The sequence below is a fragment of the Podarcis erhardii genome (genome assembly GCF_964252035.2).
Source record: "Podarcis erhardii genome assembly, contig: HAP1_SCAFFOLD_540, whole genome shotgun sequence".
NCBI lineage: Eukaryota > Metazoa > Chordata > Lepidosauria > Squamata > Lacertidae > Podarcis > Podarcis erhardii.
In genome coordinates, this window is record NW_028292917.1 from 15,350 (window position 1) to 34,326 (window position 18,977).

An 18,977-nucleotide genomic window follows, 5' to 3' on the forward strand; every position below is an offset into this window, starting at 1 on the left:
AGATAATGGTGATAAAGGAACAAAGGATAGCGTTGTCTGGGATGCGAGTAAGGCTGTAATAAGAGGGTTCTTTATCCAACAGAATGCAATCAAAAATAGGAATAGAGAGAAAAACAAAGAGGAAATTCTAAAACAGATAATGGTTAACGAACAAAAACTATCACAAAAACCAAATTGTCAAAAAGCGAAGGAAAGAATTAAAATTCTACAAGCCCAGTTTGCTATAATAATAAATAGAGAGGTGGAATGGAACATTAAAAAACTAAGGCAAAAAAATTTTGAATTTGCGAATAAATCAGGCAAATGGCTTGCCTGGCAAATCAAAAAAAGGAAGGAGCAAGGTGTAATTAATAAAATAACAGTGGAGGGAGTAGAAAGAACCGACCCCAAAGGAATTAAGAGCGAATTCCTCAGCTATTATAGGAATTTGTATAAAGATCAAGAGAAAGTTGGTTTAAGGAGGATAGAGAGATTCTTGAAGGATAAAAGGGTGCAAAAAATCTCAATAGAGGAAAAGCAACGTTTGAATACACCAATTGGAAATGAGGAAATAGAGGAGGCAATTAAAGATTTAAAGAGGGGTAAGGCACCAGGCCCTGACGGATTTACAGCCGGCTACTACAAAGAAATGAAATCTATTTTGGTGGGACCTCTAAAAACGATTATGAACAATATCTTAAAGAAAGGAGAAACCCCAGAGACCTGGAAAGAGGCATATATTACGTTTATCCCCAAACAGGATGCAGATCCAACCCAGGTTAAAAATTACAGACCAATTTCACTCCTAAACACAGATTATAAGATATTTGCAGGAATTCTGGCAAGAAGGCTGAAGATTTTGCTATCAGAAATTATTCACAGGGACCAGGCGGGATTCCTGCCAGGTCGGCAGATGAGAGACAACACAAGAAATATAATTAATATGCTAGAATACCTGTCTGTTAGGATTGACAAACAAGCTATAATGGTGTTTGTAGATGCCGAGAAGGCATTTGATAACGTGATATGGAACTTTATGTTGAAGAACTTAGAACACATGGATGTGGGTAACGATTTCTTTAATGGGGTAAAAGCAATATACACAGAGCAGAAGGCCAAATTGATCATAAACAATATGGTGACGGAGGAGATAAGGATACAGAAGGGAACAAGACAAGGATGTCCGCTTTCTCCATTACTATTTATAACTGTGTTAGAGGTCCTTATGAACTCAATAAGACAAAACGAGAATATAAAAGGAGTATCAGTAGGACAGAATATTTATAAGACCAAAGCCTTTGCCGACGACTTAGTAATAATGACAGAAGAACCAGCAACGGCAATAGGGGAAATATTAAAGGAAATAGAACAATTTGGAGAAGTGGCAGGCTTCAAATTAAACAAGACAAAAACGAAAATGATAGGAAAAAACGTGGACCCAAAGATAATAGAAACAATCCAACAACAATCGCAGATAGAGATGGTCAAAAAAGTCAAATATCTCGGCATCTGGTTAACACCCAAAAACATAGACTTATTCAAAAATAATTATGAGCCGATGTGGAAGGAAATAAAGAAAGATTTAGAGAAATGGGGAGGGCTAAAATTGTCATTCTGGGGAAGGATTAATGTAATCAAGATGAATGTCTTATTAAGGTTGATGTTTCTATTCCAGACCATCCCTATAATCAAAGGGAGTCAAATCTTTAAGGAATGGCAAAGGATAGTCTCAAGATTTATATGGCAGGGCAAAAAACCCAGAATTCAGTTCAAAATACTGACAGACGTAAAGAGGGGGCTTTGCCCTGCCGGATCTGAAACTGTACTATGAGGCATCATGCTTATGTTGGATAAAAGAATGGGTAAAATTGGTGAATACGGAGCTGCTCGACTTAGAGGGCTTCGATAATAGATTCGGGTGGCACGCGTATTTATGGAAGAACAAAAGGAAAGTACACAAGGGGTTTGCAAATCACATTTTTAGAGGGCCGCTAATCGAAGTTTGGGAAAGATATCAAAATCTGTTAGAGCCGAAAACACCACATTGGCTTTCACCTCTCGAAGTAATGAGTATAAAAACCACTAATATGAGAAGCAATTGGGCAACTTATGATCAGCTACTAACTAAGGTTGAAGGGAAATGGAAGCTAAAACCGTATGAGCAAACAAAGGAACATGTTTACGATTGGCTACATCACCATCAGGTGAATCAGATGTTTAGTAAAGATATCAAAGAAAGAGGTTATGCAGATAAAGACTCAAAATTCCAGACAGAAATAATAAATAATAAAGTGAAAATTATATCTAAGATATATAGGATGCTGTTGGACTGGAATTTAGGCGACGAGGAAGTCAAATCGGTGATGATCCATTGGTCAAGGGATATAGGTCATAGTATACAGTTTGAGGATTGGGAGAAACTTTGGAAGGAGGGGGTAAACTTTACGGCGTGTACTTCGATAAGGGAAAACGTTATGAAAATGTTTTATAGGTGGTACTTGACACCCATGAAATTATCAAAAATGTATAAGGTGGATAATAAGTGCTGGAGATGTAAAGACATAGAGGGCTCCTTCTACCATATGTGGTGGGAGTGCAGAAGGGTGAAACAATTTTGGGAGAAAGTACACACTGAATTGAAGAAGATATTAAAGTACACGTTCATAAAGAAACCAGAAATCTTTCTTCTAGGGATAGTAGGACAAGAGATAAAAAAGGAAGATCGCAGATTGGTATACTATGCGGTTACGGCAGCAAGGGTAGTATTAGCCCAGAAGTGGAAACTACGGGAAACCCCAACGGTGGAGGAGTGGAGATCTAAGTTGTCGGATTACGCAGAGTTGGATAGATTAACAGGAAAAGTTAGATACATAAGAGACCAAGTGTTCACCAAAGATTGGGAAAAGTATGTAGATTATCTGGAATGTATTAGTGAAGGGCAAATAACGCTAAAGGGATTTAGAGACGCACTGTGAAAGACTAAGAGTTATTGTGCAAAGCAAACAGGAATTAGGAATCGGTATAATGACAATATAAGTAATGAAACGTGTAATTTTATTTATTGCTTCGAATGATTTACGGACAGGCTGAAGGAAGTCCCGTAAGAGACGACTATGTTATATGGATGATATGGAAATGATAATTGCTGTTTATTATTTTTAATTTTTCTTTTCTGTGTATTTTCTTTGTATTTGTGTGTTACCTTGTGCGTTTTTTTGGAAATAACTAATAAAAAAGAATAAGAGAAAAAAGATGCACACACATTTCCCCTTACTTTTTAGGAAGGAAAAAGTGAGTCTTATAGAGCAAAAAATACAGTAATTTCATTATTGCTTGATTTTATACCAGTGTTACCTATTTGTTAGCCTCCTTGAGCCCAGTTTCGGACAGGGAGGGCGGGATACAAATAAAAGTTTATTATTTATTATTATTATTAACCAGATCCTGATAGCTAGTGGGAGGGTGGGGCGAGGTTTTTCTCCAAAGGGTAGTAGGACTCAGTGGATATGGTCAACCTGTGGGTGACTGTGAACGACTGCAATTAGTCCGAAAGGAAAAAAGCAAGGGAGAGTATGCAGGTGACCAAAAATAGCCGAAAATAAATAAAAAAATGGTCCAGTATGACCTTAGAGACCAACGAAGTTTGTTCTGGGTATAAGCCACAGGTTGAGAATGCATGGTATAAGCTTTTGTGTGCATGCACACTTCTTCAGATACACTGAAAGAGAAGTCACCAGACCATGATATATAGTGGGAGGGTGGGGTAGGGTATTTCTCAGAAGGATAGTATGAGATGGGTGATTTTATGGTTCCAAAATGGAAACCTTCCTCTGCTTGTCCATATTGACTACAAGTATTAATCATGGAGGTGCAGGTCTGTAATCCTTTTTTATGGAAAGGTTCAGCCTTTCTGGCATCCTCTCAATATGGATAAGCAGAGGAAGGTTTCTGTTTTGGAACCATAAAATCCCTTTTTTTCCAGAAAGGTTCAACCTTGCTGGCATTCTTTTAATATGGACAAACAGAGGAAGGTTTCCATTTTGGAACCATAAAATCACCCATCTCCTACTACCCTTCCAAGAGAAAACCCCGCCCCACCCTCCCACTATATATAAGGGTCTGGGGGCTTCTGTTTCCGTGTATCTGAAGAAATTTGCCTGCACACAAAAGCTTCAACCCATAGCAAACTGAGTAGGTCTCTAAGGCGCTGCTGGACAATTTTGTTATTTTTTTTACAAAAATAGAGAAGAAGGTTCAGAAACAGGACTGTACTATTAAGAGTATCTGGGACATCTTCCTTAAAACTGCAGTGAGAGAAGCACTGTTATTGCCCTATCAAAACTATCAAGAGATCCATCAGCTTTGAGGAAGCCATTGGTATTTTTATTGAACCAACTACCCGCCTGCGGTCATCGACCCAAACGCCACCGACCCACCTGCGGCATTTCTGGCGAAACGTTTCCCGACGGAGAGCCGGCCGCCTTCAGTCGGTCTGTGCTGCGGCTGCGCATGGGCACTTTGGGTGCGTGGGCCGGGGAACTGACAGCACTGCCGGGAGCTGAACGGGGACAGAGGAGATACTCTATAAAGTTGGGAATTTGGCAGGGCAAACAGATCGCCGAGGGGGAAAGCAGGTGGGGAAAGAGGACAGAGAGAGAAGGAGAGACTCTCAACTCCGGCCCTCCAGATGCTTGGGACTAAAATGCCCATCATCCCTGACCACTGGTCCTGTTAGCTAGGGATGATGGGAGTTGTAGTCCCCAAACAGCTGGAGGGGGCCAAGTTTGGCCACCACTTAGTTAAGAGCAGGCATGGCCAAACTTGGCCCTCCAGATGCTTGGGACTACAATTCCCATCATCCCTTGCTAACAGGATGAGTGGTCAGGGATGATGGGAATTGTAGTCCCAAACATCTGGAGGGCCAGAGTTTGCTTATGCCTGCTCTAAACTGTGTTTTATATCATTGACTTTATTTTGCTCTGTGTATATTGTCATGTTCCTTCGGTGCTACATCTTATGGCTGACGCCAATAAAGGTTTCATTCATTCATTCATTCATTCATTCATTCATTCATTCATTCAAGAGATCCGGGAGACAGACCGCCACCATTTGAAGCACACAAACCACAAGAGGGAAAAGAAGAGGGAAAAGAAAACAGAAGGAACAGGCCATTAAAATGAAATGCTTTCCCCACACAAGCAACAGCGAAAAATGTTTTTTGTTCTAGGTTACTTGTCCATGAGGAAGGCAGCCATCATAATTCATCACGACTGTTAAATTAGGATTCTTTCATATATCTTTTATGAGAAGCTACCGTACCTTTCCGTGTATAAGACTAGGTGTTTATTGCTGGTATAATCTTAATATTTACAACCAGATGAAGGTTTCATTTTTGGAAGAATAAATTTTCAGAGTAGCATTTACAGTTATATGAAAAATAACTGATTTGGTTCTACTCTTAGAAATACATTGATAATGATGAAATGATGGTGAGAGTTAATAAGTTTAACGCTTTCTATTTGGACAACTTTTCTGCTGTACTTGATTGGAAGGAGAAAAATAATCATTTCCTTCATAACAATTTAAACCATTTATTTCACTAAAGCAGTAACATGATAGCATAGGTATCCATGTTTGTTAACTGATGTGGTTAAACTTGTTTTATTGTTTTTAAGACTGAGTTTTAGCACACATGAAAATCTTAAAACAAATCCTTCTTTCCTGATGAACAGCCTTTGGACTATAATGTAACTCAAATAGAAAATCTTTAGTAAGGTTATATACTCCAAAAGCCTTTCATTTAAAAAATCTGATTTAAATCAAAATAATCCGATTCAAATAAAAAAAATTATTTTATTTATTTATTTTTTAAAATCATTGATTTTTATCCACCCTGGTTAAGAAAACAACATAGCAGCTGTGTTTGAAATGCAATGTGGCGGGGGGAAAGGGGTATAAGGGAAGGCATTCCAGTTTCTTATGGAAGCAAAAGGAATTCGGGCAAAATCTGCTGCCGTGTAGGCATGTGATTTGTACCTCCCTGGCACACAGGTCCAATATGGTTCCCACAAGGGATTTTCACCAGTGTCCCAGAAAGAACACAGATTTTCAAATTTCCAGCAGCAGGTCTAGCTGCAGTACAGTGGTCCCTTGATTCTCGAATGCCTCGGTTCTCAACTGCCAAAACCCGGTAGGAAGCGTTCTGGTTTCCGGACGTTTTTCGGAAGCCGAAGGTCCGACATGGCTGTCAGCGATTATTTCTGGGGCGCCTGCGCCAATGAGAAGCCACGCCTTGGTTTTGAACATTTGTACTTCTGGAATGGGTGAAGTTTAGCGTTTTGTTTTTGCTCTTCTTTGGGCATTTTTGTTTTTTTTAAAGGCTTTTTCAGTTGATTTGTTTTTGTGACTGCGTGAACCCAGTTCAGCTCCAGATGGACTGATTGTGTGACTGCAGAAATGGATAAAAGCCCCGCATCCAAACAATGAATTTAGCTACGGATGGATGGATTGTTTTGGAACAGACTTCCAGAACGCTTTAAGTCTGAGAACCAAGGTTTAGGGAAGTTTTTAATGTTTAATGCTGTTTAATGTGTTTTTAATACTTGGTTGGGAGGAACCCAGGGTGGCTGGGGAAACCCAGCCAGATGGGCGGGGTAAAAATAAAATAAAATAAAATAAAATAAAATAAAATAAAATAAAATAAAATAAAATAAAATAAAATAAAATAAAATAAAATAAAATAAAATAAAATAAAATAAAATAAAATAAAATAAAATAAAATAAAATATAAAATATAAAATAAAATATAAAATAAAATAAAATATAAAATAAAATATAAAATAAAATAAAATAAAATAAAATAAAATAAAATAAAATAAATAAAATAAAATAAAATAAAATAAAATAAAATAAAATAAAATAAAATAATTAAATTAAATTAAATTAAATTAAATTAAATTATTATTTATACCCCGCCCATCTGGCTGGGCCTCCCCAGCCACTCTGGGCGGCTTCCATAGAAACAAAAAATACAGTAAAATTACACGTGAAAAACTTCCCTGAACAGGGCTGCCTTAAGATGTCTTCTGAATGTCAGGTAGTTGTTTATCGCTTTGACATCTGCTGGAAGGGCGTTCCACAGGGCGGGCGCCACTACCGAGAAGGCCCTCTGCCTGGTTCCCTGTAGCTTTGCTTCCCGCAATGAGGAAACCGCCAGAAGGCCCTTGGCGCTGGACCTCAGCGTCCGGGCAGAATGATGTGGGTGGAGACGCTCCTTCAAGTATACTGGACCGAGGTCATTTAGGACTTTAAAGGTCAGCACCAACACTTTGAATTGTCCTCGGAAACGTTCTGGGAGCCAATGTAGGTCTTTCAAGACCGGTGTTATATGGTCTCGGCGGCCGCCCCCAGTCACCAGTCTAGCTGCCGCATTCTGGATTAGTTGTAGTTTCCGAGTCACCTTCAAAGGTAGCCCCACATAGAGTGCATTGCAGTAGTCCAAGCGCGAGATAACCAGAGCATGCACCACTCTGGCGAGACAGTCCGCAAGCAGATAGGGTCTCAGCCTACGTACCAGATGGAGCTGGTAAACAGCTGCCCTGGACACAGATTTGACCTGTGCCCCCATGGACAGCTGTGAGTCCAAAATGACTCCCAGGCTGCGCACCTGGTCCTTCAGGGGCACAGTTACTCCATTCAGGACCAGGGAATCCTCCACACCTGCCCGCCTCCTGTCCCCCAAAAACAGTACTTCTGTCTTGTCAGGATTCAACCTCAATCTGTTAGCCGCCATCCATCCTCCAACCGCCTCCAGACACTCACACAGGATCTTCACCGCCTTCACTGGTTCCGATTTAAAAGAGAGGTAGAGCTGGGTATCATCCGCATACTGATGAACACCCAGCCCAAACCTCCTGATGATCTCTCCCAGCGGCTGCATGTAAATGTTGAAAAGCATGGGGGAGAGGACAGAACCCTGAGGTACCCTACAAGTGAGAGCCCAGGGGTCTGAACACTCATCGCCCCCCACCACTTTCTGAACACGACCCAGGAGGAAGGAGCGGAACCACTGTATGACAGTGCCCCCAGCTCCCAGCCCCTCAAGATGGTCCAGAAGGATGTTATGGTCGATGGTATCAAACGCCGCTGAGAGATCCAGCAGAACTAGGAAACAGCTCTCACCTTTGTCCCTAGCCAGCCGGAGATCATTAACCAGTGCGACCAAGGCAGTTTCAGTCCCATGATGAGGCCCTTCCATTTGGAAGGGATCCAAATGGTCCGCTTCTTCCAGGCGTGCCTGGAGTTGTTCGGCAACCGCTCGCTCAATCACCTTGCCCAAGAATGGAAGATTTGAGACTGGGCGATAGTTGGCCATTGTGGCCGCATCTAAAGATGGTTTTTTAAGAAGCGGTTTAATAACCACCTCTTTCAGATGGTCTTATGAATCAAGCAGCGGCAAGGACAGGCCCATCTGCTTCCTCCAACCAAGTCTCTGTTACACATGCCAGGTCAGGTCCTCCATTCATGATCAAGTCATGGATGGCAGTGGTCTTATGAATCATTGACCTGGCATTGCACAGCAACACCTTCAGGTCATGTGGGTATCCCTTGCTGATTCTAGTATCCATCCGGTCAGGACCAGACCCGGAGGCAGGAATAGTCCTCAGACAACGACTAAACCTGCCCCCTCTGTAATGACATGGTCTAGTCTTAGCGTAACTCCTCCTCCTACCCGTGATCACTGAGATCGGTTGTCCCAGTGCATCCCCCCCTGTGGAACATGCCCCAGCCATTTTGTGGGCTGGGGCCCACTCCCCGGCAGCCCTGACCCCTCCCCCTAAGAACAAAATAACACCTTAAACAAACAAACAAAACCAATAAAACAATACAAACAAAAAAAATGTAAAAATTACAAAAACATCAAAATAAAAATAAAAAAATTCCCCAAGCCCAACCATACATCCATCCCACCCCCACCCCCCACATACAAAAAATCCCAAAGATTTTTATTTTTTTAAAAAAAAACATTTTAAAAACACTCTGTGCCCCTCCGGCAGTAACAGCAACTGTCCTAGTGAGGCCTGTCAGGCCCCGCCCTGGGCCAGGTGGTAAGTGGCAAGAGCAGGGCCCTCAGGCACTCACTCAGGGGAGTCCTCCTGGGCAGCAGGCAGCAAGCAGTCCTTGTGAGGCTTCAGGCCCCGCCCCAGGCCAGATGGTACCACTGTACTCAACTTGGCTTGTGACAGCCCGGTTCCATGATGCCAGGTGCACGGGCAAATCCCACTCGCCATTGCAGTAGCATGTGTCACACTGGGCCTGGAAGGGTTGCTGTGCTAATACAGTGGTCCCTTGGTTTTCAAACTGAATCTGTTCTGGAAATCGGTTCCAAAACAAAAGTGTTCGAAAACCAAGGCGCTCTTTCCCATAGAGAGGAATGAAAAACAAATTAACATGTTCCAGGCTTTGAAAAACAACCCCTAAAAACAGCCATTTCACATGAATTTTGCTATCTAACAGGACCACTGAATCATCAAATGAAAGCAGTAAGCAATGTACTGTACTATAAAAGAAATAAAACAGCATGGTAGGTGATAAAAATTAAAATTACTGTACTTTTCTGTGTGTAAGACTAGGGTTTATTTATTTGAAAATTCATGCAAAAATGGGGGGTTGTCCTATACACAGATACAATCTCCCCCCCATTTTCTTAATTTGGAGTCCCCCAAAATAGGGGGTGTCTTATACACAGAAAAATATAGTAATTTTTTTCTGACCTGCACTGACGATAGTCATTGTTTGGATGGGGGGCTTTGATCCATTTCCGCAGTCACACAATCCATCCATCCATCCATCCATCCATCCGTAGCTAAAGTCACTGTTTGGATGGGGGGGCTTCTATCTATTTCCACAGTCACACAATCAATCCATCAGTAGCTGAACTAGGCTCCACACGGTCACAAAAACAAATCAACCGAAAAAGCATCAAAGCCAAATAAAGAGCAAAAAAAAAAAGTGCCAAACTTCATCTGTTCCGAAAGTCCGTTTGACTTTCCAAAATGTTCAAAAACCAAGGCACGGCTTCCGATTGGCGCAAGCGCCCCAGAGTAGCCGACAGCTGAATTTGATGTTCGGCTTCTGAAAAATGTTTGAAAACCAGAACACTTCCTTCTGGGTTTTCGGCGTTTGGGAAACAAGGTGTTTGAGAACCAAGGTACCACAGTATGTCCCATGTTCTGCAAAGTGGGCTGGATGTGAGTGCATCCAAAGACACAGGGACGAATTTTGTCTACCTAGGCTAAGACTCCCAGTCTGCTATTCTGTGTATGCGGAGAAAGTCTGCCCTTCCGTTCTGCCCTGAAGAGGAACAGCTGTCAAACCTCAACTTCCACAGCATGTCCTTCCTCGTTATAGATTATACCCCCAAATTCTCATGTCCTCACACAGTCCTACCACATAGGCTTGAAAGTACCCTCCCCGTTTTTAACATCTCCGACAAACGTTTGAGTTTTTTTTAGACCAGGCACCCCCAAACTTGGCCTTCCAGCTGTTTTGGGACTACAATTTCCATCATCCCTGACCTCTGGTCCTGTGAGCTAAGAATGATGGGAGTTGTAGTCCCAAAACAGCTGGAGGGCAGAGTTTGGGGGTGCCTAGATTAGGTTTTCCTCTCATTTTGATGTTTCTACGGTGAACCCCTTTTGTCTGTCCTTGCTATATCTTTCACTGAGTTGGAAGGAGAGGTTTAATAAGCGCATTGGCCAGATACACCACTCCTAACACATCATATGTGTTAAAAATCATTGATTTTTATCCACCCTGGTGCCCTGTTACCTGAGGGATCTTGGCCATCAGCTGATAAAGTGGCGGCACTTTTACTCCTAGCTAGGGAGGCCTGGGTGGGGGTAAGCAGGCGGCTGAGCACATTGCTCTCCAGAGGACTGACCTGGGAACGGCGAGCTGGAGGGCGGGAAGAAACCAAAGAGGATTGCAACAGAAAATCCAAAAACAAAGCAAGCAGCCTAATGAAGCAAAGTATGGGAGACTATCGCAAGTCAAAGTGCATTTAGAAAGAAAGAACATCATGGAGAGACAGTGAGAGCCTACACCAGGGGTCAGCAAACTTTTTCAGAAGGGGGCCGGTCCACTGTCCCTCAGAGCTTGTGGGAGGCCGGATTAGATTTTTTTTTGGTGGGGGGGGGAATGAACAAATTCTTATGCCCCACAAATCACCCAGAGATGCATTTTAAATTAAAGGACACATTCTACTCATGTCAAAACACGCTGATTCCCGGACCGCCCACGGGCCGGATTAAGAAGGCGAATGGGCTGGATCCGGCCCCCGGGCCTTAGTTTGCCTACCCATGGACTACACTCACATATGATTTAAAACACGGTATTCTTAAGGGAAGCTCAATAATTTTAAAATTTTAAAGCCCAATTTATATCAAAGCAAGGAACAGGTAAAAATACATGTTTTTAAAATCTGTTTTTCAGCCATCCTGCACTGCTAGTGCACAAATGACAGACATACAGTCCTCCTGCGGAAACTCCACTGATGTTAAGTGTCAGAGCTTATGTGCCCCTGACATTAAGTATGCCTGCACATTTCTTTTTCGTCTTAATGTAGTTAATGTAGGCAAAGATCCTGGTGGATTAGCGCGCTTTACATTAACAGTGGATTACTGTTATATTTGAATATTAAACACAGTGGTACCTCAGGTTACAGACACTTCAGGTTACAGACTCCGCTAACCTCGGGTTAAGAACTTTGCTTCAGGATAAGAACAGAAATTGCGCAGCGGCAGCGGGAGGACTCATTAGCTAAAGTGGTGCTTCAGGTTAAGAACAGTTTCAGGTTAAGAACAGACCTCCGGAACAAATTAAGTTCTTAACCCGAGAGGTACCACTGTATTCTTAGCAATAAGACCAGAGTTTATTTAAAAAACGGCTTTCATTAGCAACCAATTTTCCCACTTCTCCTGTTTTTCGGGCTGGGCGGAAATCTGTTTTTTGCACCTTTCTGCTCTGCTTGCAAACCTTTGGATTCTGGCTGCTCAGAATTCGGAGGAACTTTGTTATTCAGTCTGTTTAACGAAGAACTTCTTTTAGTTGAGCCTGCAAGGATAAAATTGTGCCACGATTAGCTTTGCATATAGTAGCATGTATATCAATCAAGCCAATTACGAAGATTGACAGAAGATGATTACGCTCTTCAATCTGAATTGCAATGTGTATAAAACTCCACATAGATGGAAAGAGGAAGCACATTCTCGATTAATTCAGAAAGCAATTATTGCTGGGTGGAAATTTCTCAACCACTTTTTTTTTATTGACAGGGCCTGTGAACTACCCTTTCTAATTGGCTACAACCCTAATTAGCTTTGTTAATGCTCTATTTCACAAATACAGTCTTGTGCGGAAGAGGTCAGTATCCCAATGGTAGAAAATCTACTGTATTTCCCCCAATTTTTTTAAGGTTTAAAATTGGGGGTCGTCTTATACACGGAATGTTGCCATCCATGATTTCTTCATTTTGGTCTCAAAAAAGAGGGGTCATCTTATACACAGAAAAATACGATACTTCACATGTAGAGAACACCCCAGGGTCAACCCCTGGGGGTTTCCAGGTAGGGCTGGAAAGACCGCTATCTGAAATCGCAAGGAACTACCGCTAGTTAGTATGAACAGTATTGACTTAGACGGGCCAATGGTCTGATTGCGGGGAAGGCAACTTCCTAGGTCCAATCCCACAAAATAACAGTAACAGGGGGGCTCAGTGCAATTACAGCACGTAGAGAATGAACCATCTGCCCAGACTTAGGCCCAGTTCATCATCATCATCATCATCAGTTTTTATTTATACCCCGCCCATCTGGCTGGGTTTCCCCAGCACAGACTCAGGCCCAGTTCATTAATAATAATAATAATTTATTATTTCTATCCCAACTGTCTGGCTGGGTTTCCCCAGCCACTCCTGGCGGCTTCCAACAAAAGAGTAAAAATACATTAAAACATCAATAATTAAAAACTTCCCTAAACAGTTCAGAAGTCAATGACTTCCCATTCGAGGCTGACAGGCACACACCCCTTCCTCTCTGTCATGGCCACGAGACCAGAAGATTTCACTTCAAATTTTAAGGAAACCAGTCTGCTGTTAAATCCAACTCAGGAAACTGGAGTTTGTTTATATTACATTATGGTTTGACTCCCTGGTCCTGAATGGGGCAACTGTGCCCCTGAAGGACCAGCTGCGCAGCCTGGGGGTGATCTTGGACCAAAGGAGGCACAGGTCCATTCTGTGTCCAGCGCAGCTCCATCTGGGACGCAGGATGAGACCCTACCTGCCCAGAGTGGCGCATGCTCTGGTTATCTCCCGCTTGGACTACTGTCATGCACTCTACATGGGTCTGCCTTGGAAGGTGACCCAAAAACTGCAACTAATTCAGAATGCGGCAGCCAGACTGGGGACTGGGACCGCTGAGACCATATAACACCAGTCTTGAGAGACCTGCATTGGCTCCCCGTACGTTTCTGAGCCCAATTCAAAGTGTATTAAGAGGATGCTGGCGAGGCAGGCTGAACTTTTCTGTAAACAAGGATTTCATTGGATTTCATTCTTCCCAAAAGGAAACCTTCCTCTGTGGCTCGATGGTGGTGCCCACCCTGTGGAACACCCTCCCACCAGATGTCAAGGTGATAAGCAACTATCTTACTTTCAAAAGACTTCTGAAGGCAGCCCTGTTTAGGGAAGTTTTTCATGTTTCATGCTGTATTGTGTTTTTAATATTCAACTGGGAGCCGCCCAGAGTGGCTGGGGAAACCCAGTCAGATGGCCGGGGTATAAATAATAAATTATTATTATACTATTGTTGTTGTTATACTATTGTTGTTGTTGTTGTTGTTGTTGTTGTTGTTGTTGTTGTTGTTGTTGTTGTTGTTAATAGATGGGTCATTGGTCTGATCCAGCAAGTCTGTTCTTCTATTCTTATGACTGAGAATCAGCCATATTTAGAATCAAAGAACCATTATCACAAATCAAGATAACTAGATCTGACTCTGTAATTCTCTTCTGCAGGTGGAGGTTAACATGACCATATGTGGTCATGAAGTATGAACTTGTGCAGCCCATGCACAACCTTGCCTGCTGTCTGTGAAATCTAGAAAGTCTCAGGACGGGAGATGTACATAAATCATTTTTAATAGTAAACAGTTGAGGGAATCTGACTCTATGTGAGAAAACCTCACACAATACAGCAGAGAATAATTGGGTGTACGGACAGAAGTACGTTGCAAACTGTATGCATGATATGGCTGCTCTCTTTGCCGTGCTACTTTAGACTTTGTGTAATGACCGGCTGGGGATGCTAGCAGCAGGATCAGAGAATGCAAGGATAAATGTGCAGACAGTGATTTAAAGAAGTCGAATTGTAGCAGAGGGAAGCTATGGGTGGGTGGGGGGAGTACTATACAACATGTACCGTATTTTTTGCTCCATAGGACGCACTTTTTTCTTCCTAAAATGTAAGGGGAAATGTCTGTGCGTCTTATGGGGCGAATGCGTGGTCCCTGGAGCTGAATTGCCCAGGGTCAAAAAGCAGATCATGCTCTTTTTTTTGAAAGAGGGAAGTGGGTGTTGAAACAAAGCCGCTGATTGGCAAGTGATTGGGGAGCGAGATAAGGGACGCTAACGATAAAGGAGGCTGCCTGTGAGGGGGGGAGGTAAAGACAGCAAACTTGCAAGGAGAGGAGACAGGAAGACTAAAGCAATGAGGAGAGAAATTAGAAGAAAAGGAGGAGCAAAAAACTGCTCCAGCTGAGGAAAAGACACTAAGGCAAACAAGAGAGAAGGGGGTGTTGAAAGGAAGCAGCTGATTGGTAAGCGATAAGGGAAAGAGATAAGGGACGCGATAAAGGAGGCTGCCTGGGAGGGGGGATCCTCAGGATTTTTACATTGGGTCACTTCAAATTCACCATCAGATCACGTAACATGTCCATGGCTATAGCCTGCACCAAAAAAATCACGCATCCACTTTTTTGTGGGGCTGCAATGGTGCAAAAACCTGATTACAAAGCACGGATCCACATGAATCCTCAGGATTTTTGTATTGGGCCACCCCAAATTCACCATCAGATCACATAGCATATCCATGGCTACAGCCTGAACCAAAAAAATCACGCACCCACTGTTGCCTGGGGCTGCAATGGCACAGAAACGTGTTTACAAAGAACGGATCCACAAGGATTCTCAGGATTTTTGCATTGGGCTACTTCAAACTCACTGTCAAATCACATGTCTGTGGCCACAGCATTCACCACAAAAATCATACGTCCACTGTTTCGTTCAGAATATTTTTTTTCTTGTTTTCCTCCTCTAAAAACTAGGTGCGTCTTATGGAGTGAAAAATATTTGTTTTCAATGTTTTTGAACTGTGTTTTTTCTTCTCTCAATTTCATTTCATTTTTTTCTGTTGTTCTATTTTTGCTGTATTATTTAAATAAAAAAAATTTTTAAAAAAAGGAAAAGGAAAAAAAAGGAAAGGGGGGGAAAACCGCCACCAATTTTCAGACACCTGACTACTGTCCTTTTCCGTGTAGAAGACACCCCCATGTATAAGATGACCCCTCTTTTTTGAGCCCAAAATGAAGAAATAATGAATGGCAACATTCTGTGTACAAGACTACCCCCAATTTTAAACTTCAAAAATTTGGGGGAAAATATAGTCATATTGTCAGGGGCTCAGGAGACTTATACACGGAAAAACACAGTACATAAGTCATGGGTCAAATGGAAGTGCTTGTGATTGACAGCATGCAAATCCTGATGGGTTAGTATGGAAGAGTAGGTGGCAACAAAAAAGGAATGGCAGGATAAATTATTAGATTATGCTGAATTGGCCAGATTAACAGAGACGATTAGGGGACAATCCAGATAAGAATTCCAAAAAGAATGGGGAAAATGCAGAGAATACTTTCCCCAAAAGTGCCCCAAAATATACACCTGGACTTGTTTCGATTAATTTCTACAGGAGACTTTGTGGTTTTTAAAGTCATAATTAGGAAAAATTGTAATAATCCCATACAAAAGAAATAGCATACAAGAAGTAAATAAGGAGGCCATTTACAGGATAAAGGAAGTCTTTTATTTTTATGTTATCTTTGTGTAAGAGGATAGGAGTTTAATTTTGATAATTAAATTGTCAATGGTGGTGGGTTTGTTTGTATGTATGAGTTGTTGTGGACTATGTTGTAAATAAAGGTAAAGGTAAAGGGACCCCTGACCATTAGGTCCAGTCGTGCCTGACTCTGGGGTTCCGGCGCTCATCTCGCTTTATTGGCCGAGGGAGCCGGCGTACAGCCGGTCATGTGGCCAGCATGACTAAGCCGCTTCTGGCAAACCAGAGAAATCAGGGGTAATAATTTGGCTTTCTGAATTCCAGAACTGAGGGGGTCTGCAAAGTGTCTACCATGACTCTTCTGTTCTAAGGGACCTTGTCACATCCAGCAACCAATGGGTGGAGATATGCACTGTCCGCTGGGTTAACAAATTGAGTCAAAAAAGGGAATTTAAGGCCAAAATATCACGAAGAGGTGTAAAGATGGAAAAGCATACTATGTTGTTGCTGTTTTGCAAACATAACTCACCCTTGCTGAGAGAATTCAGACGTGCTGCTGAGGATGAAAGGCGCTTATTGATGACAGTTTCCGCTTGCTTAAGGTTTGCTGAGGAGGTAGAGCGCTTGCTGCCTGAAAAAAGGAATTATTACTTTAGCACAGGGTAGATTTAAGTTCTCAAACTGAATCTGTTCCGGAAACCAAAGCATTCCAAAACCAAGGTGTGCTTTCCCATAGAAAGGAATGCAAAATATATTACTCCATTGGAGACTTCGAAAAACCCCTAAAACAGCCATTTCACATGAATTTTGCTATCTGGTCTGCACTCTTTATAAAGACTTGAGGAATGAGATTCTCACCCCTCTTTTATTGTCCATTCCGGGTCACCCAACCACTGCCAGTCTCCTTCCTCTTGGCAGGTCAAGAGGAGCAGAGGACAGCAAAGGCTGCCAGGTTTTGAGCTGGGGCCATCAGAAGATCCACTATTTGGCTGCTGATTGAGGACCCTAAAGTGTCTTTTATACCATAGACTTTTGATTTCTGTTCTTTGTATATTGCATTCCTGTTTTGTTGCTATGGCTGATGGCTGACACAAATAAAGATTCATTCATTCATTCCAACTCTTGAGACACAGGCACAACTCCTAAAAGGATGTCTGCCTGGGACATGCAACTCTGGGGTCTCTGATTCAGTTCATAGAAATAGCAGGGTAGCAGACTGGGTGGGTGAACAGGTAGGCAGGTAAGGAGTTCCTATGGTGGAGGCAGCATCTAGGCTATATTACACCAGACACCAGAGAATATTCCAAGGGGTCATGCCTAAGGTTTTCATGCAGTGTATGCAATAATCTTATGAGCAAGCAGGTCATATGAATTCTTTTGATCTCAAAGAGGAAGTAGCAAGTCAGTTGCATGCAAGCAATTGCCTGGTTAAGAGGAACGCAGCTCTGCGTGGGTTACGGAAGGCCTCTAAGCAACACCGTTCTAGACAGGAAGTTACCGTTGCTTAAATCCAGCTATTGAAGGAGAATGCCAAGGCTAATGGGGTTAGTTCAAATAATAGCAAGCAGGCAAATAGATACTAGACCCACCTTCATCTGGAATTGGCAACTCTGTGAAATAAAGTTTGTAAACGAAAATCACAACGATGAAACAAGCATGAGAGAATTCACAAGGAAAACATTCAGAAATAAGGGGCAAGGCAGAATTAAGGTTCTTAATCTTAAATAACTGACACTCTTATTGAACAATCCCATTACAAGATGTAACATTAGTTAAATCCCCAATCTGCCAGTACCTAACAACATAGGAAGCTGTCTTATACTGGGTCAGAGCATTGGGTTCACCTAGTTCAGTACTGCCAACACTGGCTGGCAGAAGATATTCAGGGATTCAGGCAGGGAACATTCCCAGCTCTACTTGAGATGCGATGTATTGAACCTGGGCTCTTCCAAATAATAATAATAATAATAATACTGCTACAACTAATAATAATAACATTTCTACCCTACCCATCTGGCTGGGTTTTCCCAGCCACTCTGGGCGGCTTCCAACAAAATATCAAAATGCAATGATTCATCCAATATCAAAAGCTTCCCTAAACAGGGCTGCCTTCAGATGTCTTCTAAAAGTCAGATGGTTGTTTATTTCCTTGACATCTGATGGGCAGGTGTTCCACAGGGCTGGTGCCACAACCAAGAAGGCCCTCTGCCTGGTTCCCTGTAACTTCGCTTTTCTCAGGGAGGGAACTGCCAGAAGGTCCTCGGGAGAGGGACCCCAGTGTCCGGGGTGGAGGCGCTCCTTCACGTCTACTGGGCCGAGGCCTTTTAGGGCTTTCAAGGTTAGCACCAACACTTTGAATTGTGCCTGGAAAGGTCCTGGGAGCCAATGTAGGTCTTTCAGGACTGGTGTTATGTGGTCTCAGGCTGTGCAAATGCAAAGCATGTGCTCTGTCACCCCAAGGGCCTGCCACCCTTACAAAGATACTGTTTCAGCCCAGAAGGACATCAAAATGTAGATTAAGGGAGTTTATACCCCTTTTGATATTAACATTCAATATGAATGCAAAAGACTCGGGTGTTATCAAGCACCGGGAAGCCTCACAGAAACTCGCCTACTCTTCGCTTCATTGTTACACTCCTATGACAAGCAGAATCCGACAGGAGCACCTTGCTCCAAACGGGACAGGTTTTAACAGTGCACCACCGGACCCGATTAACTATTTTTAAGGTAGAAATGTCTCTAGAAGGAGGCACCCACAAGGGAAATGGAAAGCTTGTCTATTTAAAAAGTTCCCCCTCTGCTCAATCATTTTTAGTCATCTGAAGGCAGCCCTGTTTAGGAAAGCTTTGAATATTGGATGAATCATTGTATTTTAATATTCTGCTG

The 18,977-nt window shown here is 42.4% G+C and overlaps 1 protein-coding gene across 1 annotated transcript in view; it reads right to left on the reverse strand.

The window, feature by feature from the left end:
• The window catches only part of LOC309334351 (uncharacterized protein), a gene marked incomplete at its 5' end in the record, with an annotated part of 30,807 nt that extends 12,980 nt beyond the window's left edge, over window positions 1-17,827 (reverse strand). Inside the window, 5 exons of the mRNA XM_081882334.1 lie at window positions 4,416-4,537; window positions 10,810-10,935; window positions 12,016-12,093; window positions 16,621-16,722; window positions 17,681-17,827. Coding sequence (XP_081738460.1) covers window positions 4,416-4,537; window positions 10,810-10,935; window positions 12,016-12,093; window positions 16,621-16,722; window positions 17,681-17,827 — 575 coding nt within the window. The remainder of the gene's footprint in view (window positions 1-4,415; window positions 4,538-10,809; window positions 10,936-12,015; window positions 12,094-16,620; window positions 16,723-17,680) is intronic.
• Between the last annotated feature and the right edge of the window lie 1,150 nt (window positions 17,828-18,977).